At 42.4% G+C, this 25,908-nt stretch overlaps 1 protein-coding gene across 1 annotated transcript; it reads left to right on the top strand.

Moving 5' to 3' along the window:
- Nucleotides 1-2,266: 2,266 nt before the first annotated feature.
- Nucleotides 2,267-22,403, top strand: TSNAX (translin associated factor X). Its single transcript, XM_040350982.1, has 6 exons — nucleotides 2,267-2,478; nucleotides 4,809-4,916; nucleotides 10,748-10,862; nucleotides 12,998-13,128; nucleotides 16,227-16,330; nucleotides 20,175-22,403. Exons 1-6 carry the CDS (start codon nucleotides 2,463-2,465, stop codon nucleotides 20,559-20,561), a joined length of 861 nt encoding a protein of 286 aa, XP_040206916.1. The 5' UTR covers nucleotides 2,267-2,462; the 3' UTR covers nucleotides 20,562-22,403.
- The last annotated feature ends 3,505 nt before the right edge of the window (nucleotides 22,404-25,908 follow it).

Genomic DNA, 25,908 nt, shown 5'->3' with positions numbered 1-25,908 from the left:
ACACAGTACACCAAGTGAAAATACTTGCAGATCCCTGCCTGTGGTATTAATATGAGAACACCAGCAATTGTATTCACGTAGCTTTAGGTGCACACTGTGCAGAGGACACAGTACACCAAGTGAAAATACGTTCAGATCCCTGCCTGTGGTATTAGTATGAGAACACCAGCAATTGTATTCCCATAGCTTTAGGTGCACACTAGTGTTGAGCGGAATACGCCATATTCGATTTTGCGATATATCACGAATATATAGACGAATATTCGTGAAATATTCGCTAAAATCGAATATTCGTGATATTTTATCAAAAAAAAATGTTTGCGAAATTTCGCTAATGCGAAATTGATTGCGAAATTTCGCTAATGCGAATGCGAAATTGATTGCGAAATTTTGAAACATTAAATTTCACCTGCCCTTTGGAAAAAGTGTGGTTTTACGTAATGGACCCTGCAACTAACAACAAGGTATTAATAAAATAAATACATTATTATATAGATTTGAGGGTTTACTTTGACCAATTTGTATATTCATTATTTTAATAAATATTGAATAACCATAGATTTGGAAAATACAGATCTCTCCTCTAGACTGATCTGTATTGAGTTAGGTAAAGATCAACCGCACACTGGGGCCCCTGATTCTGTTGAGTTAAAAAAAAAGCCAAGTAAACCGTTTATGTTGACATCTCTTAAATGTCTTTATGTTAAACAGTTATTATTCTCATTAAAGAGGTGAAATGCAAATGATGACACGGGACAAAAGATGGAAAATTCTTTGAAGATGTGATACGCTGGAAAAACGCACAGAAACACTCCACTCTCTCCTATGACAACTGTGGTAGGAGAACTCTGATTGGCTCTGATGCAAAAGAAGGGCGGAGAAAGTATTCGCGAGTATTCGTAATACGAATATTTGCGATTGCGAATATTCGTCAACATAAAAGGATCGCCTCAGCTTAGCTACTCGGCCCAGGGTCTCGAATCATACCAGCAATGCTTTTAGACGTCGATGGAGATCACTAGGATGTGATCTGTTTTAAAAATAAATTTGAAAAAATACGAATATTCGGAATAGCGAATTTTGGCCGCAAAATTCGAGTTATTCGCGAATATTCGAATATGCCATATTCGTAACGAATGTTGGCAATGCGAATATTCGTGAGCAACACTAGTGCACACTATGCAGAGGACACTGTACACCAAGTTAAAATACTTGCAGATCCCTGCCTGTGGTATTAATATGAGAACACCAGCAATTGTATTCACGTAGCTTTTGGTGCACACTGTGCAGAGGACACAGTACACCAAGTGACAATACATGCAGATCCATGCCTGTGGTATTAGTATGAGAACACCAGCTATTGTATTCACATAGGGGACCTCTGGGCCCTTTAATAATAAATAAATATATATATATATATATATATATATATATATATATATATATATATATATATATATATATATATATATATATATATATATATATATATATATATATATAAATAAATAAATATATTAAAAAAAAAATTATAAAAAGGGGGGGTTATCATCCGGGCCCTGGGGATCTCCGGGCCCCCCTACCCCTAAAAAAAAATGGCCCTTTAATAGAGAATAAAATAAAAATATATTAGAAAAAATATATTACATTTTTTTTTTTTATAAAAAATAAATAAAAAAAAGGGGAGTTGCCATCTGGGGCCATGTGGGCCTCCGGGTCCCTTACAGGTGTACTGCCTATACCCCCCTGATGGCGGCCCTGCACATACTACTCACCACTGTAAACTCCACACTCCTCACATGCACATACTACCCACTGCCATACACTCCGCACTGTAAATTCCCTATTTAACATTACTAGATGTAAGTCAGCTCAGACTCTATTAAACCACACCCCATTTAAGCCACAACCAATATGCAGCATGGTTTAAGTCACGCCCACCTCCCCGAAATGAGTTTTTGCAGGCTGGGATGTCAGGCTAGGTACTAAGGAAGCTATGGAAATCCACTAGGAGTATGTGCAGGACACAACTGAACCATTGGGGGCGATATATTTGGACGCACTAGACACTACATGTAATGGAAATGAGTTATTTTATGAGTATGAATATACATGTTTGTATATATTTGTATGAATATAGCAAACGTCCTGTTTCACAAATTATTACTAAAACGTAATAATTGCTTTGTATTACTTACTAACGAATGGTATGAATGATTATAAACCAACGAGATGCTGTATTGAAAAGGAGACTACAGTTCCCATGATGCACTGAGGGTGTTCCCGGATGTAAGCTCTGTACGGCCTCTGATGACAAGACCGCGATCCGTGATTGGAAGGGTGATCTGTACGGAGCGGCGTGTTCTCTGTGATCTGTACAATCCTCTCCTCTCCTTCCACCTGCTGCCCCTGACGAGCCGTCTACCCGAGTCCTCCGAGAGAGGCTGGGCGAACCTACCGACATGGGTGACAAGGAAGGTGAGACTGCAGGCTGTTGTGCTTGGGTTCTGCCGCTGTGTCTTCTGTAGTATCCACTATCCAGGGTTCTGCGCTGTGTCTTCTGTAGTATCCAGGGTTCTGCGCTGTCCGCTGTGGTTCTGCTCTGTCCGCTGTGGTTCTGCTCTGTCCGATGTGGTTCTGCGCTGTCCGCTGTGGTTCTGCGCTGTCCGCTGTGGTTCTGCGCTGTCCGCTGTGGTTCTGCTCTGTCCGCTGTGGTTCTGCTCTGTCCGCTGTGGTTCTGCTCTGTCCGCTGTGGTTCTGCTCTGTCCGCTGTGGTTCTGCTCTGTCCGCTGTGGTTCTGCTCTGTCCGCCGTGGTTCTGCTCTGTCCGCCGTGGTTCTGCGCTGTCCGCCGTGGTTCTGCGCTGTCCGCCGTGGTTCTGCGCTGTCCGCCGTGGTTCTGCGCTGTCCGCCGTGGTTCTGCGCTGTCCGCCGTGGTTCTGCTCTGTCCGCCGTGGTTCTGCGCTGTCCGCCGTGGTTCTGCGCTGTCCGCCGTGGTTCTGCGCTGTCCGCCGTGGTTCTGCGCTGTCCGCCGTGGTTCTGCGCTGTCCGCCGTGGTTCTGCTCTGTCCGCCGTGGTTCTGCGCTGTCCGCCGTGGTTCTGCGCTGTCCGCCGTGGTTCTGCTCTGTCCGCCGTGGTTCTGCTCTGTCCGCCGTGGTTCTGCTCTGTCCGCCGTGGTTCTGCACCGCGGCTCTGTGGTTCTGCACCGCGGCTCTGCGATGTCCGCCGCGGCTCTGCGCTGTCCCCCGATATTCTGCTATTCCTCAGATTCTGCGCTGTCCCCTAGTGGTTCTACGCTGTCCCCCGATATTCTGCTATTCCTCAGATTCTACGCTGTCCCCTAGTGGTTCTGCGCTGTCCCCCGATATTCTGCTATTCCTCAGATACTGCGCTGTCCCCTAGTGGCTCTGCGCTGTCCCCCGATATTCTGCTATTCCTCAGATACTGCGCTGTCCCCTAGTGGTTCTGCGCTGTCCCCCGATATTCTGCTATTCCTCAGATACTGCGCTGTCCCCTAGTGGTTCTGCGCTGTCCCCCGATATTCTGCTATTCCTCAGATACTGCGCTGTCCCCTAGTGGTTCTGCGCTGTCCCCCGATATTCTGCTATTCCTCAGATACTGCGCTGTCCCCTAGTGGTTCTGCGCTGTCCCCCGATATTCTGCTCTTCCTCAGATACTGCGCTGTCCCCTAGTGGTTCTGCGCTGTCCCCCGATATTCTGCTCTTCCTCAGATACTGCGCTGTCCCCTAGTGGTTCTGCGCTGTCCCCCGATATTCTGCTATTCCTCAGATACTGCGCTGTCCCCTAGTGGTTCTGCGCTGTCCCCCGATATTCTGCTATTCCTCAGATACTGCGCTGTCCCCTAGTGGTTCTGCGCTGTCCCCCGATATTCTGCTATTCCTCAGATACTGCGCTGTCCCCTAGTGGTTCTGCGCTGTCCCCCGATATTCTGCTATTCCTCAGATACTGCGCTGTCCCCTAGTGGTTCTGCGCTGTTCCCCGATATTCTGCTATTCCTCAGATACTGCGCTGTCCCCTAGTGGTTCTGCGCTGTCCCCCGATATTCTGCTATTCCTCAGATTCTACGCTGTCCCCTAGTGGCTCTGCGCTGTCCCCCGATATTCTGCTATTCCTCAGATTCTACGCTGTCCCCTAGTGGCTCTGCGCTGTCCGTCGCGGTTCTGCGCTGTCCCCCGATATTCTGCTATTCCTCAGATACTGCGCTGTCCCCTATTGGTTCTACTCTGTCCCCTAGTGGTTCTACGCTGTCCCCCGATATTCTGCTATTCCTCAGATACTGCGCTGTCCCCTAGTGGTTCTGCGCTGTCCATCATGGTTCTGCGCTGTCCCCCGATATTCTGCTATTCCTCAGATACTGCGCTGTCCCCTATTGGTTCTACGCTGTCCCCTAGTGGTACTGCGCTGTCCCCCGATATTCTGCTATTCCTCAGATACTGCGCTGTCCCCAGATATTCTGCTATTCCTTGGATACTGCGCTGTCCCCAATGGTTCTGCTGTTCCCGTTTCCTCCACTGTTCCCTAGATATTCTGCTATTCCTCGGATACTGCTATGTGCCCAGGGTCATCCACCATTCTAGATTTCTCTGCTGAGGGTTTGCAGTTGTTCCTTTGTTAATTTTGTGGTGTTCCTCTGCAATTTCTGGGGTTCTGTTCCTGGGGTGGATTGGGGCGTGTGTGTGTGTGTGTATTTCTTCTTCCCCCTTCTTCCCCTTTTTTTTTTTTTTTTTTTTTTTTTTTTGAATCGCTTTAATCTCAAATTAAGTATTAAACTTCTTTTTTTTTTACCTAGGATCCGAAAAATTTAAAAGAAGCAAACCTGACTTTAAACAGTCCCAGAGGAAAGATGGGAAAGGAAGTACCATTGACTCTTCATCATCAGTGATACTTGCGTTTCAATGTAATTATATTGTTGCCACATTATTTGTAGATTTTTTACATTTAGCCATCGTTATTTGTTCAATGTGTTTTATTGGAAGACCCAGTATACATATAATTGAACGTCCACATTGCTTATTTTCCGAGATAAAACGTTACTGCATAACATTCAGTCTCATTGGGGTGTTCACAGTGACCAGCAGTACAGGTGATGCCTGAAAAGCCCAACATCCTAACTCAACTCTACATAGAGCAACAATCTGAACCCAAGTGGTTCAGGACATATATTATTGGACAAGAGAGGGAGCTGAGATGGTGGTAGGAGGAGGAGGGGGGTTCCTCAGAGCCAAGGGGAGTTATTTCAGACCCCACAGGCCAGTAGGGGGCAGATGTCACGAGTACATCAGATGACAATAAAATTGTGCAGGAAGTGTGAGCCGCGCAGATCCCAAGATGTATGTTTTTGATTTCAATTTATACACGGTGTCTAATAACATCACTGTTAGGCCCCTTTCACAGGATTGGACCGATCGGGTCTGCCTGTCCGATTTAATAAGGACTCGATTGGGCCACCCATCCTCCACCTATGGGGAGGCAGATGTCAGCATACATGTGTCCACTGACATCCGATCTGACAAAATCTGCTGAAAACGGACAGATGGTGATACGCTCGCCATCTGTTCAGCGGTTTGGATCGGAGGAAAACGGACAGGCGGTCCGTTTTCATTCCGAATCCGATCTGCCCATAGAGGAGCGCAGGACTCTGACAGGTCTGTCTCGGCACAGTGAGCGGAGACGGACCTGTCATCCGCCTGATCAACGGGGATCAGAAGATCAAGCCCTGCTGAGCAAGCAGAGTCTGTCAAAATGCCCCCCCCCCACTCCATTTTTCATTGGAAAATGTCCAATGAAGTCTAGCTTGACGCTTACAGATATACAGTATGGGCCAGATCCATATAGAAATGGACAGGCGCAGCATATCAGAGATACGCTACGCCGCCGTATCATCTTACCTGGCTTTAAGTCGAATCCAGGAAGAATTTGCGCCGTAAGTTACGGCGGCGTAGTGTATTTCTGGCGGAGGAATTCAAATCGGCGGATAGGGGGCGTGATTCATTTAAATGAAGCGCGTCCCCGCGCCGAATGAACTGTGCATTCTCCTTTTCGAAATTTCCCGACATGCTTTGCGCGAAATGATATTGCGACAACGTAATTTTTTTGAACTTAGACGTGACTTACGTCCATCCCTATTCACGGATGACTTGCGCAAAAAAAAAAATTCTAATTTCGACACGGGAACAACGGCCATACTTTAACATGGCAAGTCTATCTATACGCCGCAAAATAGCAGCTTTAACTATACGCCGGAAAAAGCCGACTAGAGACGACGTAAGAGAATGCGACGGCCGCGCGTACGTTCGTGGATCGTCGGAAAAAGCTAATTTGCATACCAGACGCGGAAAACGACGCAAACTCCACCCAGCGGAAGCCGAAGTATTGCATCTGCGATCCGAAGGCGTACGAAGCCGTACACCTGTCGGATCGAACCCAGATGCCGTCGTATCTTGGTTTGAGGATTCAAACTAAAGATACGACGCAGGTAATTTGAAAGTACGCCGGCGTATCAGTAGATATGCTGTAGAAGCAGAGTTCATCGAAAATATTTCTGATCAGAGTGTATCTTCTGCAAGCTGTAGGAGCTACATAGATGTACCAGTACTCTCCATGTGAGCGTAGATCTTCAGCAAGGTATTTACAGCTACTTCCATACACTGTCACCCGCCATGTGAGCACTCTACTTACCAGAGTTTAAGGCCCTGGGTTGCAAGCCAAATATTGAATGATGATATCCCATGGGCAATCCGCGTACCGTCAAAATGGACCTCCAAATGATTAGTCCTTTTCCAGCAGATTCCCCTACAGTCAAGTGCACAGATCACTGGTACCTCAATGGCTTAAAGCAGCCAGGCTCGCAATCATATACATAAAAGATACTAAGAGCTCTATCGTGCATTATCCAACAAATTTATTAAAAGATTATGCACTTGCACACCATAATTGTAATCGTCTATAGATCCAACATAAACCATCACGGCTGTGCATGATGACGTCACTGTCAAGACTCCAGCCTGATGCATTTCTCTCAATAGCATCCTCAGAGAACAGTGGAAGTCTAGTTTTAACATCAGATAGTGAAAGAGAGAAACAACCATGCATTTGCAATGGTTTGTTTAGTTGGCGTCAAAACATCTCATAAGTTCAACTTGATGCATCAGGAGGACATCCAGTGTGAGGTTAAGTATTCACCCATGTTCATAAGAATTGAACTGTCAGGCAAGTCCACCATGTATGTAGCTAGGATCCTGAGTCTGAGGAGCTGTGGAAGTAGCTTGCTGTGCAACCAGGGGTGAAATAAGCAAGATGGGCAGGGTCCAAATACCAGATATAAAACTTTATAGATTGTTTTGAAGACAAGGACACTGAGAGCGTGACTTGGTGTCCCAAATGTGGATAATTTTCTGGTTGTATTGTAATATGGAGATGTCACCTACTACCCACTTTACCACTCCATATAGGTGTGGTGTAGTGGTAAGGAACCAGTGAGTTGTACAGCAAAGTGCTCAAGCCTGGGGAATGTGGGTCGTCTCTGTATTTCTGTTCAAGGAGGTTAGAGACACTTCATTTATGAGGGACTGGGATCATAGAGGTAACAGAGCGCTTTATTTGCAAATACTGGGACAGTTCCATTTTGGGAAGCTTAAAGGCGGTTTGTAAAACATGAAACAATTTCACACCATCTGTTGTAATTGGGCTGTGAAAACAAGTACGTTTGGAACCAATCCAATGTCTATACTGCAGGCTCCTCTAAGCCAGGAAGGAGGAAGGGGTTGATGAGAAAAGACATCAGCGGCAGATCAGAAGACAGGAGACCTCCCAAGTAGGGTTGTCCCGATACCACTTTTTTAGGACTGAGTACAAGTACCGATACTTTTTTTCAAGTACTCGCTGATACCGAATACCGATACTTTATTTTAAATGTGTCCCCAAATGCAGCCATGTCCCCCCCCACAAATGCAGCCACGTTTTCCCCTATACCCAGCCATGTCTCCTCCCCCCCCCCCCCATATCCAGCCATGTCCCCCCCCCCCCCCCCCCATATCCAGCCATGTCTCCCAACCCTCCCAACCCTCCTCCCAAGTATTTGGGCATATCCTGCAGTTTCAGATAGCGGACTGTGGTAGGGTTCTCTAGAAAAGACCTGTCCTTCGAGAGATGCTGCAGCAAATGGTCTATCCCCAGCAAACGATTGCGCCAAGTGATACCTATATAGACGTTTCAGTAACCAGAAGATATTTGGTTAGAGAGGCCAGTTGGGGTGTCTACTTTTGAACATGGGGAACTGCTAACCCATCATACGTCGTAGCAGCCTCCATCCTTTAGGGCCAAATGCAGGCAAGAATTTGATCGTGCACCTATAATCAAGCTGTGATCGAATTTGTATAGCCAGTTCTTTTAAGATGGCTACCTTCATCTTTTTCAGGCCAAATACAGGTCAGACTCTGTGCTACCATATCCAGCTGCTCTCTGATTTGTATGGCCATTTCTAAACCCAACCCCCTACAGTAACATTAGATTTGATCTATTCGTTCAGTACCAGCAGTCTGAATGCCTACCTGACTGCATATAAACTAAGTTGTTAAAGGTAGTCCTTTGCACTGCATAGATGTTGAATCTTCAAGTGGACCTGTATGTTTGCCATATTGAGCAAAGTTGCATGATTGCTTTAGAGGAAACCGTGTCGGCAGCTTTTACTAACCCTCCACTATCGCCCTTGATGTCATGATCTTTGTCACTACAGCTGGGAGAAATGACTGGTGCTGATGGGCATAGGGTAACGCAACATTTACGCTCTATCTTCACAGCCTCAACAGTCAGTCAACCAGTCACCAGGCCTGAGTAGAGGGAGCTTATGTAGTATGTGGAAGACTAATCAATCACTAGTGAAAGTGGAGTTCCACCCAGAAGTGGAACTTCCACTTATCTCATTCCATTGGTGCCACATTTGGCACCATTCAGGGGGAGGGGGAACGGTACCCTTTCCCACTTCCTGGAGACTGCGGCGCCGTCCCTGCCTGTTTCCCTTGCTAAGAATAGTGGCGGCAGCACCCGACAGCTGATCAGAAAATCGGCTGGGGTGCCAACATCACTGCTCCCTGGACAGGTAAGTTTCCTAATATTAAAAGTCAGCAGTATTTGTAGCTGCTGAATTTTTTAATATGTATTTATTTTTTCCCAGGCAGAACTCCTCTTTAAGAATCCAAAAACCTTTTGCAGCCAGTGAAGAGTACCTGTTCACTAACATTTCATTAGTATTGTCACTTTAAAAGCAGCAGCATCACTTTTCTACTTTACTTGTATAATTATTGTTTTTTTCATTCTGAATCTCTCAATAGAGGAAATAAAAGTGCTACCCTGGAGGCTGAGACAAAATTATTGTTAGCAATCGCATTAAATGATGAAGCATGATTTTTAGGGTCCTTTCACACGTGCCGACCGTTCGTCCGTTTTTTCATACGTCCGTTTACGGACTGCAATGCTTTCCAATGGGATAGCGTACGTTAGCGGATGAGCATCCGCTAACGTCCGTTAACATCCGTCTCCGTTAAGCTCCGTTTTTTTGAACGGAAGAAAACCCTATTTTTCTTCCGTCAAAAAAACGGAACGGACGAAAAACGGATGTTAGCGGACGATACGTTTAGCATCCGATCCGCTAACATCCGTTTTTCATCAAAATATGTAATAAACATAAAGTTCTAACAAAAAAAAAAACGGATGACACCTGATGGAAAAACGGATGACACCTGATGGAAAAACGGATGACACCTGATGGAAAAACGGATGTAAAACGGATTAAAAAACGGATCAACTGATGATAAAAAAACTGACCAAAAAAACGGTCCGCACGTGTGAAAGGACCCTTAGGCAAAAGTTGGCCATGAATATTGACTGAAAAGCAAGGGGCAGGGAAAATGGCCCAGCAGCTCGTAATCCACAAGGGATTGTTAGAGAACCCACTGCAAAGCCAGAATAAAATGTAAAGATGTTAAAACGGGCTACATAAGATCTCCTCAGTCCCTGTCAACTGCCCTATAAAAAGTGATCTTCTGCAGAGTGCTCTTCAGAGGGCAAACCCTGTATAAAATGTGCCAAGTGTGGTGGCGATTACCTTATTGGTATGAATAAAAGGGACTCGAGGAAATTGCAGCGTAGCAAACCATAAAAGATAATTGCAGAATTTTAAAAAGTAAAAACTGAAAGATAAAATATAAACAATGAGGCGTGTAGCCCAAGTGGCTAAATATGTGTATACATTGCCACTGATTACTAGCTAGAAGGTGCAGCTTGAGGCCGCCATGGGTGATTGCTGTGACACTGTGAAAACAAATGGGGAAGGACAAGCGCAACCTCTATGGTGTAGTAAACTAGGTGAACAGTATTTATTAATGATTAAAATTGCACGTGCAAAAGGGAAGCTTGTGCAAAGCAGAAAGAATCAAAGCTGCAGGCTCTGGAACCCAGATTCACTGTGGAGGAGCACAGGCAGGAGGGAGCCACTGCAGCAGGGGGACACCCCGACCAGGGATGGAAGCCAAAGCGCTGGGAGATGGGAACATGCCTCTGGTAAGTAGTAATTTAATAAATATTGTTCACCTTTACTACTACTGCTTGTCTTTTCCCTTTTTGTTTTAATTAATATTTATTATATTTTAATGAATATTAACAGAAATGTTCATGAATTTCAACCTAGATATGTACCGGTTTAATTGACTTTCTTTTATATACTTTTTCCAGCCTTTCAGCATGAACTGGATGCAAGGCATGACAAATATGAGCGGCTTGTGAAGTATAGCAGAGACATAACAACTGAAAGCAAGAGAACAATATTCCTTTTACATAGAGTTATCAGGTATTTTTGTATTCAGATTTTCATGGTTTACAAGTAATTACTACCGTATTTGCCGACGTTTAAGGCGACTGGGCGTATAAGACGACCCCCTAATTTTCCAGCTAAAATGTTGGTTTTGGGATATACTCGCCGTATAAGACAACCCCCATTTCACCCTCACTGTGCCATTGCATGCCTCACCTCGAGGATCTTCATACCTTATCCCTGCAAAGTCAGTCAGACTGCGGGCGTCCATTGTTCAAAAACCGCGCCTCCTCCTCGTGGTGTTCCACCTATTATGGAACAGCACGAGGAGGAGGCGTGTTTTTTTTTTTTTATCCGCATCGCATATTTGTGAACCCAGGCTGAATGAGACTTCTGATTCATAAGTGCAGCTTCTCTTGGATGCGAACAATTTCCACAGATGAGCAGTGACAAGAGGAATGCAGAGTCCGACACATCCCCATAGCATGCCGTTTTTATATAAAAAAGAAAAAAAATTGGCCTTACAAAATCCCCCCAAAAAATAAAATTACAAGATTCAGCTCCCATAGACTTCAGTTTTGGGCGTCCAGTGAATTAAAGTTTGCTTGCTTCACTCATCACTACAAATAAACGTTTAATAAAGGGTAGAAAAACATAAGCGGGTGCCTACCCCACCTCCTATATCGTAAATGTGATTCGATGGCAGCTGCCCCTTTAAATGCCAAAGTGACACTTTAAAACTTGAAATGAAAAGAGGTGCTATCCCAATGTGTGTGACAAAAAAGTCTTCAATGCTCCTAAACCATGTATACAATGTGCCCAATGCAAAAATTTCCATGCAATAAAAAAAAGTAAAGAGTAAATAGTGTATTATAATTCCATAACCAATCAGCATGTGAATCCAATCACTGTGTTGCTAAGCATGTACAGTTTAGTGCTCGAGATCCTCCTACCAAATCCAAAAACGTGTTCCACCATGTGCTAGTAAATATTGCACTCACCAAACCAATCAAAACAGTCTATAAGCATATTGATTTAAAGCCAGCCATCAACCCAGATATGTCTGTTTCTCTCCTTGTGGGTCCTGATGTTGCTCAGATATGAAAAACAAAAAGTCCCAACAAGTAGGAGTTATATAGTGTGATACTGTTTATTTACTCAACAAAAAAATATGTAAAACGTATGTGTATGCACCTACATCTTAGGCGTTAAAGAAAAGCGCCAAAACAAACATGTGAGCGCATACACATGCGTTTTTACATTTTTATATATTTTTTGTAAATAAACTGTATCGCACTGTATACCTCCTACTTGTTGGGACTTTTTGTTCCTCATATGTGACATATGAGGAACATCAGAATCCACCAGGAGAGAAACTGACATATCTGGGTGGATGGCTGGCTTTAAATTCCTGTAGACTGACTGCTTGTTGACCTGATTGGTTTGGTGAGTGCAATTTTTACTAGCACATGGTGGAACACGTTTATGGGTTTGAAAGAAGATCTCAAGAATTATATTGTACGTGTTTGGCAACACAGTGATTGGATTCACATGCTGATTGGTTATAGACTTATACACATGCACCATTCAGTTTTTTTATTGCATTCATATTTTTTCGTTGTGCACATTGTATACATGGTTTATGATCATTGACGTGTTTTTTGTCGCACACATTGGATAGGCGCCTCTTTTTTCATCTAAAATGTTATAAAAGGTGCAAACTATAGATAACATTTCCAGAGCATTATGGGCTTTTGAGAGACTTTTGCATAAAGTCTTGGTCAGTGCTCACACATAAGTGAGTTAAAAAAAGCCTGCTCCATGCCAGAAATCTGGGTATTGAACAGGTTGGCACTGGAAAAGTATGTATCAATGGCATAAGGGGTTGGCTATGAGGTGAACCTAAGTGAAAAAAATATACCGGTATATAGTTGCGCTAGATCTCAAACAACCCTTGAAAGGGGATGGTTACTAAATGACTACCACTCCTATAGGTATCAAAAAGGGCAAAAAAGTTGAGGGGCTGTAATGTGCAGGTTAGGACAGGGAAGGCTTGCTTTATTTCTTTTTATTCCATATGATGTGTTTGATAGGTGAGGACAGTGACTTTGGTTAAAAATAGAGTAACGACTTCTTATTCAACATTCTCGCTTTTTTGTTTTTATTCATAGTGAACCCAACAAAGATGATGTACTGGTTGAAGCAAACAGAAAACTAGATGGTGTACGAGAAAAAATGAAACAGGTGGCCCTGGAGCTTGTGGGTGAAGATATATATCAGTACTACAGAGCAATTACATGCGGTAACTGTCATTGTATGAAAATCTATAGTGTGAAAAACCTAACAAACAAATTGCATCTTCTAACGGATACCTGGACATACCTGTTATTGAGAATAAATTGCTATCATGAACCCATACACTTCCCAAATCCAGCACACACATCCTGTGATTTTTAACTCAAATTGGTTGTAAACCTTACCTATACCCAGCGAAGTGAATGGCCTCAGGTGATACACAGATTAAAACAATCCTACATAAGTTATACATGTTTATCTGCAATTTCGCTTCTCTACAGCCATTCAAAGTGCTGAATTATAAAGCTGGATTTCCACATCAACACTGTGTCAATGGGGTTGCTGGAAATACATTTTTTATTTTTGTTTTGTTTCAATATATTTATTGTTAAGAAAAACATGGCACGAGCGTTGCGATACAAAAAATATCGCATAAGTACAGACTGGAAAGAAATGTGTGGCTGGCCTTAGGTGGAGGGAGGGGGTGAGGGGTGTGGGGTAGGCTTCCCTTAATAGATGAGTTTTTAAGGATCGCCTAAAGTTGGGCAGGGTAGGAGCAGTTCCAGAGGATAGGATAGGCTCTGGGGGTGATTGTGGGAGGAGGTTACCATGGAACTAGAGAGCGGGAGGTCTTGGGAGGAGCAGAGAGGACAGTTAGGGCTATGAAATAAAAGTGAAATTACATATCATTATTTATTTGATAGTAGTGCACATATACACTATATCAGGACTCAAAGTTTCAAGTCCTGAACTTCTAGCCAGGCATTAAGAGTTACTCTCTACCAGTTGCCCCTACCCTGCCCTGTCTCTAATTTCACCCCTAAACACACCCTTGTAAATTATCTCATGAAATGACACTGTTACATTTGTGGAAATCATTACTGCCTTGTTAAGCAAATATTTTTAATTCTATTTAACCACTTCAGCCTCAGAAGGATTTACCTACCTTTTTTTGCGATGCAGCACTTCGTTGCTTTAACTGACAATTGCACGGTCATGCGACATTGTACCCAAACAAAATTTCTGTCTTTTTTCCCACAAATACTGCTTTTATTTTGGTGGTATTTTATCACCGCTGCGTTTTTTTTTATTTTGTGCTATGAACAAAAAATATTATATTATATAATAATTTTTTTTTCTACTAGTAATGAAGGGGATATATATATATATATATATATATATATATATATATATATATATATATATATGATCTATCATTATATAATAAAAAAAAAAAAATTGTGGGAGTGCGGAGGTCAAATCGGACACTTTCTATACTATTTTGGGACCAGTGACATTTATACAGCGATCAGTGCTATTTAAAGTCACTGATTAATGTACAAATGCCACTGACAGAAAGGGTTAACACTAGAGGGCGATCAAGGGGGTTTAGTGTGTCTTGGTGAGGTGTTTCTAACTGTGGGGGGAGTGGACTGATGGGAGTACAGAGAGATCGCTGTTCCTAATCGCTAGGACCAGACGATCACACTGTACTCCCCTGACAGAACAGGGAACCGCCTTGTTTACATTGGCAGATCCCCCATTCTGCCTCTCTGTGGAGTGATCGTTTGTGGCCAGCCGACATCGACGCCCACTGTATCTATTACACAAAGTGCTGTACCGGTCCTGCGATTCTTGCCATAGTGCTGCCCTGCCACAGTTTAACTGCGGCGGCTGTTCATCAAAATGTTAATATAGCATTAAAATACTTGCTTAACAAGGCAGTGTACAGTGCCTAAAGTATCCAATCATATTTATTCTTAGTTCATTTATCTCAATCGGATTAATGAAATATGATTGGCGATTGCTAATATTGTATATTTTTTTTTCCCCCTTATTTAGTGTTAATAAGAGTGGGGGCAGGGTCTGGTCAGGGACAGTGCTTGATCGCATGGAATGGTCCCCAGGGCCTCAGTCAGCAACTTTTTGTTTCAGTGCGTCTGTCAGCTGCTTTTTTTTTTTCTGCCTACATCCCTTTCCCAGACAAAGCACAGGGGTGAGGGGAGAGAGAAGGGATGTGTGTGAAGCTCAGGGCAGGCATGCTGGAGGTGGAGTGGATAGAGAAGTGTGGGGAGTGGATCTCCTTCTTCCAGGACAGCTGCAGCTCTCGATCCGGCTGTCACTCGAGCTGGCTGTCACCCGCACCGTCCATACACTGAGAGCGGGGGATGATCAATAGGACGGAGCAGCCATCGGGGGAGGAAAGGAGCAGGCGTTTTTCCAGGGGTGGGAACTAATTTTCTTGGCCAAGGGTGAGTGTGGAGCGGCATCAGATCCACACTTGCCCTCGGCTTCTTTCCACTCACCTAATGCGAGCAGGCAAGAGTTTAAATTTTGAGGGCTGCTCTATATTATTGTGTAATGCTTCCATATAGTTAAAGTGAAAGGTCGACCTTTCGCTTCATGGAGGAATCGCATAAGATCTCCATGGTTAATGCCATTATTGGAAGTCGATTAGATTACTGCAATGCCTTGTACCTGGGTTTACCTAATAACATCTTGCACAAACTTCAGCTTATTCAGAATGCCGCTGCGAGACTACTTACGGGTGTGGGTCGTCGTGACCACATCACTCCAAGCGTTGAGAGCCTTGCATTGGCTACCCGTGAAGGAACGGGTTCTGTTTAAGACTGGATGTATGGTGCACAAGGCCACCCATGGCAAGGGGCCAGTGTATTTGCAGGAAAAATTCACCAAGTATGTGCCCAACCGCACCTTAAGGTCGGCTAATTTGGAAACTTTGGTGATTCCTAAATTTCTAAAGAAAAAATGCGGAGAGAGGACGAGTGCGGTTCAGGGAACCCAGTTTTGGAACTCCCTTCCTCTAAAGTTAAGGCTTGAGAATGATCTTCTTAAGTTCCGGAAGCTTTTAAAAACTGAGATTTTCAGTCAAGCCTATGGAAATACATAGGCTTTTTTACAGTTTTCTAGTCTGCTAACTTCTTTTAAAATTATGACCTGTTCCGCTGGCTGATGTTTTTTGGTTGTGGCTGCATTGTTGTTCTCGGCGCATCGAGGCCTACGGGTAACTGACTGCGTTTTTCTGTACTTTCTTTGTACTTTTAAGAATTTTAATAAATAAATAAATTAATCTTTCCTATGTAGGTCTCCAGGAATATGTTGAAGCCGTCACCTTTCAACATTTTATTACAAACAGAATGCTTTTAAGCCTTGAGGATATTAACAGACAGCTAATATTTGACAATGATGTAAGTATTTTATTTTCTTTACCTTTTTTTTTTTTTTAAGTGTTTTAGCAGTGATCCACGTGTGTGTGTGTGTGTGTGGTGTTGTGTTTTTTTTTTTTGGTTCAAAGTTGCATAAGGTAGAACTAAAAGCAAAATGTTTTAACGCATCACCAACAGATATGGGAAATATCCCTTAAAAACAGAATGTTGGGAACTTTTATTCTCATACCCCATTGTGGCTTAACGGCCATATGCCAGAACTAGCGGAGATTTCCGACTCAGTGATCTGGGCTAGGCACTTGGAGAGGAATTTACGCTCCCACAGCACTTAGCTTTTAAATACATGCAGCTCCGTCATGTAATCAGAACCCAACTGCCATCTCTGGATGTAGAGACGGAACCCACACTGGTGCTAGGTATTGTTTTGGGGAGTGACCCCTCCAGGCTTATTTCGCACCTGTACTACACCATCAGACGCCGGGATACAGTAGCTGTTTCTCAGAAGGCCAAGATGGCATGGGAACAGGACGTAGGCCCAATAGAAGACGCAGACTGGGACGAAATGCTTGAAGGAACCAAGACTGCATCCCCTAAGCTGTCAGACTGACACAAGCTTACATTGTTCACAGAGCCTACCTTACACCACTGATTCTGGCCAAATTCCAACACACATCCAATCCGACCTGTCATCTGTGTCAGTCCACAATTGGCACGTTTTACCATCTCATTTGGAGCTGCCCAAATATTCATACATACTGGATGCAGGTTGTCTGCATGACCATATGGGATCCCCTGTGGTACTTGACCCTAAGTTCTGTATTCTGGGGCTATTGCCTGACGTAGAGGTTGGTAAATATCAACAATTTTCCTACTTGAAACATTATTTTTGGCACGTAAAGTGATCACCCAGAGATGGATGCAGGATTTGCCCCCCACTCTACAGATGTGGAAAAAGGCTGTTAATGACACTTTGCCATTTAAAAAGCTGATTTACACACACAGGGATTCCACACAAAAGTATTCCAAAGTATGGGACAGATGGCTAGAGGATGGAGAAACATGACTGACTCTGCCTCACCCGGAGGGTGATCTACATTAAAAAGGCTCCATTGTCCTTGTGAATATGTGAATGTATGTCTAGCGGTATCTAGGTAAACAAAATGATCATGCATTTCACCATATGAAACTGTACTTTTTATCAACGAATGTGTTTGATTGTCATGTAATCTGTGCTTTATATTAATAAAGTTGGTTTTTCCAAGTAAAAACAAAAGCAAAATGTTTTATTTTTGTATAGTGTAGGAAAGGATTATAACGCTTGTCAGTTTTTTTGCCATCTGTGTTCCGCTTGGGAGATTTCCTTTCACTTCCTGTTCCAAAGCCACAACAGGAAGTAAGAAGAAATTCCTCCAAAATGAGAAGGGAAGGGAAAAAAAAAACACTGGCTGTCACTATACCTAGTGTCCTCATTGCAATATTTCAACTCTATTCCTTTTTTGGTGGCAAATGAAAATGTGTAATTTTCTTGTACTTCTTTCTGCGATAAGTCACCAGGACACATAGAGTGGGTAAATATCCCTAATGGGGCACAGGCAGCAATACAAACCTGACTGGGGCACTAATCCCTCCCTATTCAAAACTAAAAACAACTTTTTCTTTTGATTATATTTTAATATAAATTCCTTCCTGAGCAAGCATAGTTTGTATTTGTAATTATGTCTGGCTTTTTGATAAATGCTTTACATACTTAAAGGAGAGGTCCAGCCTAAGCTTGTTTGGTTGACTTTTCTCCTATGGGTCACAGGAGTGCAATTCATTTTGCACTCCTGTGACCTGTTTTTAGCAGAAAGCGGCCTGAAGTCTGCTGAAGTCACAGGAATCAGTCCAGGCAGAGGGTCATCGCGACAAAGTCTGGCTCCGCCAGGTGCCTGGACTGATGCCCGTCTCAGCGAGCCATTCCCCGCCCCTCCACAGCTCAGCGCTCCAGTGAGCGCAATGGGGCAGAGTGGAGAACTGCTGAGTGACAGTCTGCAGTTCTCTGCTCGGGGAGCTGTGAGAACCGAGCCATCGGCGTTGTTTGATCGCTCGGTTCTCAGTGCAGAGGTGGCGGGACAGCTGCAGCATCCACCTAGTTAAGTATGGGGGGGGGGGGGGGGGGACAAAAAACCATACGTCTTTTAACTCGAAGATACAGTTGGTGAAACATCTTATCACTTAGTATGATAAGATATATTTCCAGGTAATAAAATTAAAAACTGATGCAGATATTGTCATCAAAATGGGCATTAACTTAAACTTAACTTAGATTTTTATTATAAGCTTGAGTAAAGAAACCGCAAATTTATGGGTTGTCGTATTGTATAAATATAAAAGAAGCAGCAAGTTTAGCATTTTACCTGTTTTCACTTTTTTGATTCACATATTTGTACAGGAGAAGTAGGGCCAAATCTTTTGTGGTCCTACTTATCCTATTGATAACACGAGAGCAGTTTATACTGCATTCCTGTGACCTGTTTTCAGCCAACAGCAGGCTAAACGCTGCTGTTGGTTGACGTCACTCAGCCAGTCCATGCACTGGATCGATCCTAACTTTACAGTCAGGATCCACCCAGATGCCTGCACCAGTAGCTGGCTCAGCCTCTCAGCAAGTGGCAGGGAGATTGAGCCAGATGATCCCACCCCCTCCACAGCCCAGTGAGCACTAGAGGGGCAGGGCAGAGCAGAGCAGAGAACCGATGACTCGCTCTTTGCTCAGAGCGGAGGGGATAACGCAAAACAGAACACCAAACACTGCTGATGCTCAGTTCTCATTTCAGAGGTGGTAGGGGACCTATGCTGCACCCACCTAGGTCATTATTAAAAAAAATTGGAAACTTTACTTCTAACAAGAAGTACAATTTTGAAACAAGCTGGCAGTCCCCTCCCTAGTTGCTTGTACTATGAATTACTTCATTCTCAAATCACAGCAAATACTTTTGGGTTTGTCTAACTGTGGCCCTTCAGCTATTGCGGAACTACAAATCCCAACATGCCTTTGGGAACAATACTTGTAACTGTCAGCCTTCCAATGCCTTATGGCAGTGGTCATCAACCCTGTCCTCAGGGCCCACTAAAAGGGCAGGTTTGCAAGATGACTTAAATACATCACATGTAATATAATTTGCTGCTCAGTGATTGCAGTATTCTAGTCCTCTACTTCCCAAGGTAAAACCTGGCCTGTAAGTGGGCCCTGAGGAACAGGGTTCATGACCACTGCCTTATGGGACTTGTAGATCTGCAACTGCTGAAGGGCTTCAGTTTGACACCCTACTCTGAAGTCTGGATGCAGCTGGCTTCTCGGAGCTTAGAAAGACCTGCTGTATTTACATCAGCAGGGTGGCAGGCCAAGATCGGCACTTTCTGTGTCTCTATTGTGAACTTTGAAAACCAATTTCTCCACAATACCTATAGCTACAGAGCTGTTTTACAGTGCTTTTACTGCTTCAAAATATGCAAATACTTTGGGTTGCATAAGTTTGCTTTTAAGCATAGCCCTAGACTTATTATTTTATATATAATTATTATTTTTTTTGTCAAGCTGGAAAAAATTAAGTGTTGTGGTGTTCATAACTACTATTGAATCTGTGTTATTCTGAAATTAAGTTATTTATTTATTTTATTTTTCACAAGAAATGCAATTAAGTTTATTTAAAAAAAATTATATTTAGAAGTGCTTGTTAGAACTTTTACATTGTTCTTGTGTCTTTAGACAGAGCTCTTTCCTTACAATATCCCGCTATGGTATTGCTTAGATGCATGTAAAGATATGTAAATATTAATGAGCTTTACTTTCTTAAATATTAACAAATTATCTTGCTATTTCTAGATTAATATTGCTTCAAACAATGAAGACCAAACCAGACCGAGCATATTAAGCCTGCCGATAACTCCTGTGGATTATTTGCTTGGAGTAGCTGACCTTACTGGAGAGCTGATGCGTTTGTGCATAAGTAGTGTTGGAAACGGTGACATCAATACACCCTTTGAACTGACTCAGTTCTTGCGTGAAATTTTTGATGGATTTGCTTACATTGGTAACACTGGTCCATACGAGATTTCAAGAAAGTTGTATACCTTAAAGCAGAGCCTGGGGAAAGTGGAAAATGCCTGTTACATGTTAAAAGTGAGAGGCTCAGAAATTCCAAAACACATGCTTGCTGATCTGTTTGCATCCAAATCCGAACTCCATGAACATGATGATGGCATGTCCTAAAGACCATAATGTTGACCCGTTGTAGGATAGGCTGCAAGTTTACCAGTTCAACAGTTATTTCAAAGTTTTTGTTTTCATGTTTAATATTTTACATTTGCATCTGCGCACACATTTTGAGTATAATTTTAATATGCTATTTGTATATCTGATTTATTGTATGTTCCAACATTGACTTATAAAACAGATATGCTTGATCTTTATTGTGCCACGTGATACAAGGCACCCAGACATACTCGTATGTCTTGCCTATGGTTAGAAAGTGCCTCTCTTCATTTTAGGACCCAATGAAAATGCATGCTCTTTGTATGAAAACCTCTGCTCTAAAGCTAACCTTCACTGGGAGAAATATGTAGGTTGCTACTACAGACCGCTTTTCCTTAAAATGCTGTTTGCGTGGCTACCCCTGCTTTTGCTACTTTGTAAAAGATGAAAGCTTCAACCCACCCAAGTATGTCCTGTGTATTGGTTGTAATCAACAAAATCAGTGTCATCTTTTACAAAAGCTGTCTATGAACTTAAATGTGTCATTGGAATACACCCAGCTAGAACTATGGGTACACTTGCAGGTCCTGCTCTCCTCCCATTAAAGCTGATCTCCAGGCAGTGGAATTATCCAATAGAAAGACTGCACTCCTACTGTAAAATAATTTCTCTTTACTTTGCATTGTTATGGAGAAATTAGAACATAACAACATATATTCCACAGGGTTTCCATTAGAAATCTCCCTAGCTGGCTAGCCGGGGGAAAAAGAAACGATTCCTTCATCCACACAAAGGTGGTGGATAAAGGAATCCCCTGCTGGGACATTGTATTCTGCAGCTGTCGGAAAATACTGCTCAGTGGCCGCTGCTGCTGATCATCACAAAATTTTCCCGCAGGTCCCTTCCACAGAAGTTGATTCAATAATTGACTCCTCCCAAGAGGGGATGGCCACAAGCATGCGGCGAGCTGGGTCTGAGTGAAGTCCCAACCCTTGATCTGCATGACGAGCAATCGTTAAGCATTTTCAAACAGAGAAGTCAGAAATGGCAGGCTGCATATTTCTCTCAATACAGGTTTTTTTCAAACTGAGTTAAAGGTTTGGCATCTCCCTCCTCTCCCATTGACATTCCACAGTGCAAAGCAATGGAGAAAAGTTTATTTTTTGCAGTCTTAATGCAGAGGTCTGTCTATCGGGATGCCCTAAGAGTGACTTTGGGCAAGAAGTAGTTAAGATCCACTAACTTCTAATGCTGTCTAGGAAAAATTACAACTAAACCAAAGATAGTTTACCTTAATCTGATTTGCATTTCTGCAACTTTTTTTCAGATTCTTGTCTCCTATAGTGTGCAATTTTTGCTGTTTTTGTGTTGGAGACGGGTAAAAACCTACATTGGTTGGGACTGGGTACAGTATATATAATTTGCAGATGACTCTGCAAATAGTTTTTGTTTTATTTTTTTTCCCCCAGAATACCACATTGCTGGCAGATTCAAAATATTTCTGCAATTAAGTCTGTTACATATACAGTAATACATATTGGGCATCTTTTTTTTTTTTTTTTTTTTTTTTTTAACTGCAAAGTTTTTCTGTTTGGATTAAGGGTGTGCTGGCAGCACATAGGAGAGTCGGACTACTGCACTTTTACACAAAGCAGAGGGCTAGCTCTAGTGGTCCAGTAACCTCTCCAAATGCTGCTTGAATCAACGGCATTCTCACTCCCTGAGCAGCACTGTTGATTTGAGCAACATCCGAGAAGGGCATGTCATGATACTGCTTTGTATGAGAGGGGGGGCCCAACTCTCCTATACCAGCATAGGGTATTTAAGTGTTGCTGCAGCACTTGGTAGTAAAAAAAAAAACTATTTTATTTGTGCACATGGAGCCAAATTACATTAAAATAATACATATCAAGGGTTCAATTTGACTTTAAGTAGTGGGGTCATATGAGACCCTACAAATGTCTGGATAACAAATATTAACTTTAGGCAGGTAGGCTGTGTATGCTGTATTAATGGACTGTTTATTGTAGTTCAGCCTTGGAGAATAGATTTCGGTAACGGTAAGCACAATAGAGGTATGCTGATAGTCAGGCTCCATGCACAAACAGATGTAGCCTGTTTAACAAACCCCCAAGAAATGGGGTGATATTTCTACACCGATTACCCAGGGACCAAGTTATGCTCATTGTTCCCAAGGTTTTATTTTAATTTTTTAGAATCCTTCTTTTTTTTCTTACAACCAGTGCATCAAAAATGACTACATTTCTCGTTTTACTTTGCATATTCATAATCAATACTTTTGTGTTTTTTCTTGTAGTTCTGCAATAATAAAAATATTAAAGGTTTGTACTGATTTTCTTAAATTAAAGCCATCCGGTTATGGAGCATTGAAGGTTTTTTTTTTTTTTCCCCCTTGCATGTTTCTGTTTACAGTACTGATATAATAAACAGTGAGTATTTTATTTTGTGTCTTCTGTGACTTTTGTGAAATATGCTGTAAAAATTAAGAGATGCATAGTGTTTTGTACATATTTTATTTTTCCTTTTTTCAGTGTTTTTTTTTATTTTTTTACCATTTCAATACAGGGCTTTTATACACACCTCCATATCGGGCCTATTTTGGCACTTCTCTCCTACATGTACAAATCATCATTCTTTTGCTAGAAAATTACGCAGAACCCCCAAACATTATATATGTTTTTTAGCAGACACCCTAGGGAATAAAACGATGGTCATTGCAACGTTTTATCTGCATGGTATTTGCGCAATAATTTTTCAAACGGCTTTATTTTGGAAAAAAATAGTTTCATGAATTAAAAAAAAATAACAAAACGGTAAAGTTAGCCCAATTTTTTTGTAAAATATGAAAGATTATGTTACACCGAGTAAATAGATGGTAAAGGAAAAAGTGTGCTTGTCTAATATAATAAGTAATAGCTGCAAACTCAAAATGTTTATACAAACAAATAATGGTATGGGTAAAAGATGGAGTTGCGCTGAAGAAAACAAACTGTGTCTTATGCAGATCCCCAGTGAAAAAACAACAAAAAAGGAAGTCCAATAAACAATCTAGAGGATTTCTTTAAATGTGCAAAAAATGTAAAAAAAGGTGATGAAACAGTTCATTGTAAAAACAGCTGTTGAAAACGTGTTCAAGCAAAGAAATGTAGAGAAACCAAAAATTAATCCAGGATGCCTGGTGTTGCAGACCCTTACCGGAGTTAATGATCCACAGGATCAAAACGAGCGGATAGCCATACACCTGGGCTAGACAGGGGAACGGATCCACAGCCAGACGCAGACACCCGATGATCCAGCAATGGTGAGCAACCAAAAAAAGAACAGAGCTCCAATAGTGTGATATTGTAAAATAAAATAAAAAGATAAACACCCCAAGTGACTGGCAAACGGACAGTGTGACAAAAACCTCCACCTCAGAACACACTGGTCCTTACCAGATTCATGTGAATAAAGGCAATGAAAACGTGAAAGGTGGCTATGCAGCTGTTGTAGGGAAACCTCACGTCCAGCAATCTTCAGAAAGGCACTCAGGGCAATGGTCCAACCATCAGAGAAAGAAGGCCACAATAGTGTGATATCGTTTGATAAATTTAATAAATAAAATAGCTCACTTACAGGTTAGTAGACATATATCAGCAGACAAACAAAGTTCCGACCGGTACGGAACTGTTCCGCACAAGCGGTGACGTCAAGCACGCCTCCTCCCAACGTTTCATCCAATAGGACTTGATCACGGGGTGTCTAGATAAATAGTGTCTAGATAAATAGATACCTAACATGTCACGCTTTAAAATTGCGCACACTCATGGAATGGCGCCAAACTTTGGTACTTTAAAATCTCCATAGGCAATGCTTTGAACCTTTTTACAGGTTACCAGTTTAGATTCACAGAGGAGATCTAGTCCTAGAATTGTTTCTGGCACTCTAACGCACGCGGCGATACCTCACATATGTGGTTTAAACGGCGTTTACATATGTCGGCGGGACTTGTGTGTGCGTTCGCTTCTGCGCGCGAGCTACCGGGGACGGACGTTTTTAATTTTTTTTTTTTTTTTATCACTTTTATTCCTATTACAAGGAATGTAAACATCCCTTGTAATAGGAAATGTGTGTGACAGGTGCTCTTTATGGGAGATGCGGGGTCAATTAGACCCCGCATCTCTCCTCCAGGCTGGAAAGCGTGAGATCGGTGAAAAGAATTTCACCGATCTCATGATTACTGTTGCTTAGTAGCCGCGGCTTTGTTTACTTACAGGGACCCGGGCGTGACGTCATCACATTGCGCCCGGGTCCTCCGACGGTTAATAGAGATGACTGGTGACCATCTAGTCACCTCTATGCTTCCTGCCAGCGCCGGAAAATTCTTTCTCTGGGCCCCCGATGGCACAGGAGAGCCCGGAGAAGCACCGGATGTCCCCTCCCGCCGCCTATGAGAACAATCAAGCGGCGGAACAGCCAGCTATGATCTTTCTTATGTTGCACAGAATCGCCGGCAGAAGAGAAGGATATCTGAATGATGCCTCTAGCTGCAGGCATCATTCAGATATCCCCCCAAAAAGGACAGGACATCATATGACGTCCACCCAGGATGGGAGATTCCATCTGTGGACGTCATATTACAATGGACAGGTATTGAAGTGGTAAAGAAAAAAAAATAACAAATGTACTTTTTAGAAGGGTAAATATTTTACATTATGCAGTATATTCAGAGTTAGTGGGAAACCATCAGGGGGGAAAAAAGACATTGTATGGTGCAGTTTATCACTGGTATTAACACAGCAATGTCTATTGTTTTTTTTTTTTTTTTTGCCCTTTGACCCTACCAGTAGGTCTGTTATTTCTCTAATTCCTTTAACCACATGTCTACTGGGCACTTTCACCCCTTCTCTGCCCAGGACAATTTTCAGAATTCAGTGCTTTCGCACTTTGAATGACAATGGCGCAGTTCTTGCAGCACTGTACCCATATGAAATTAACTTTTTATAATTTTTTTGAGACAGATAAAGCTTTCTGTTGGTGTATTTATTCACCACTATTTTTTTTTTTTTTTTTACAAATTAAAAAAGCCTGAAATTTGGAGGGAGGGAATATATATATATATATATATATACTTTTTTTTTTTTTTTTTTAAATATATATATTATTTATTTTTATTATTATTCTTTATTTAGCAGTCACGGAAATTAATATTGGGCATTGCATCAATAACAAAAAGCAAACATTATCAAGAACTACAAAAGCTCATCCCATCTAGGCTAGTACACAAATGGCTGCTAGATCAGCTATCAAATGAACCATCGGCAACCGTTTACCTCATTGCACGTTGTGGGATAGTACTCGGTAT

Source organism: Rana temporaria, chromosome 4 (genome assembly GCF_905171775.1).
Source record: "Rana temporaria chromosome 4, aRanTem1.1, whole genome shotgun sequence".
Taxonomy (NCBI): domain Eukaryota; kingdom Metazoa; phylum Chordata; class Amphibia; order Anura; family Ranidae; genus Rana; species Rana temporaria.
The sequence above is the reverse complement of the archived record's forward strand: the minus strand, read 5'-3'. Positions and strand labels throughout refer to the sequence as shown.

Coding starts and splice junctions, on each gene's coding strand:
- TSNAX (XM_040350982.1), top strand. Junction 4,917..10,747: donor AGTGATACTTGCGTTTCAAT/GTAATTATATTG, acceptor TACTTTTTCCAG/CCTTTCAGCATGAACTGGAT. Junction 10,863..12,997: donor CTTTTACATAGAGTTATCAG/GTATTTTTGTAT, acceptor TTTTATTCATAG/TGAACCCAACAAAGATGATG.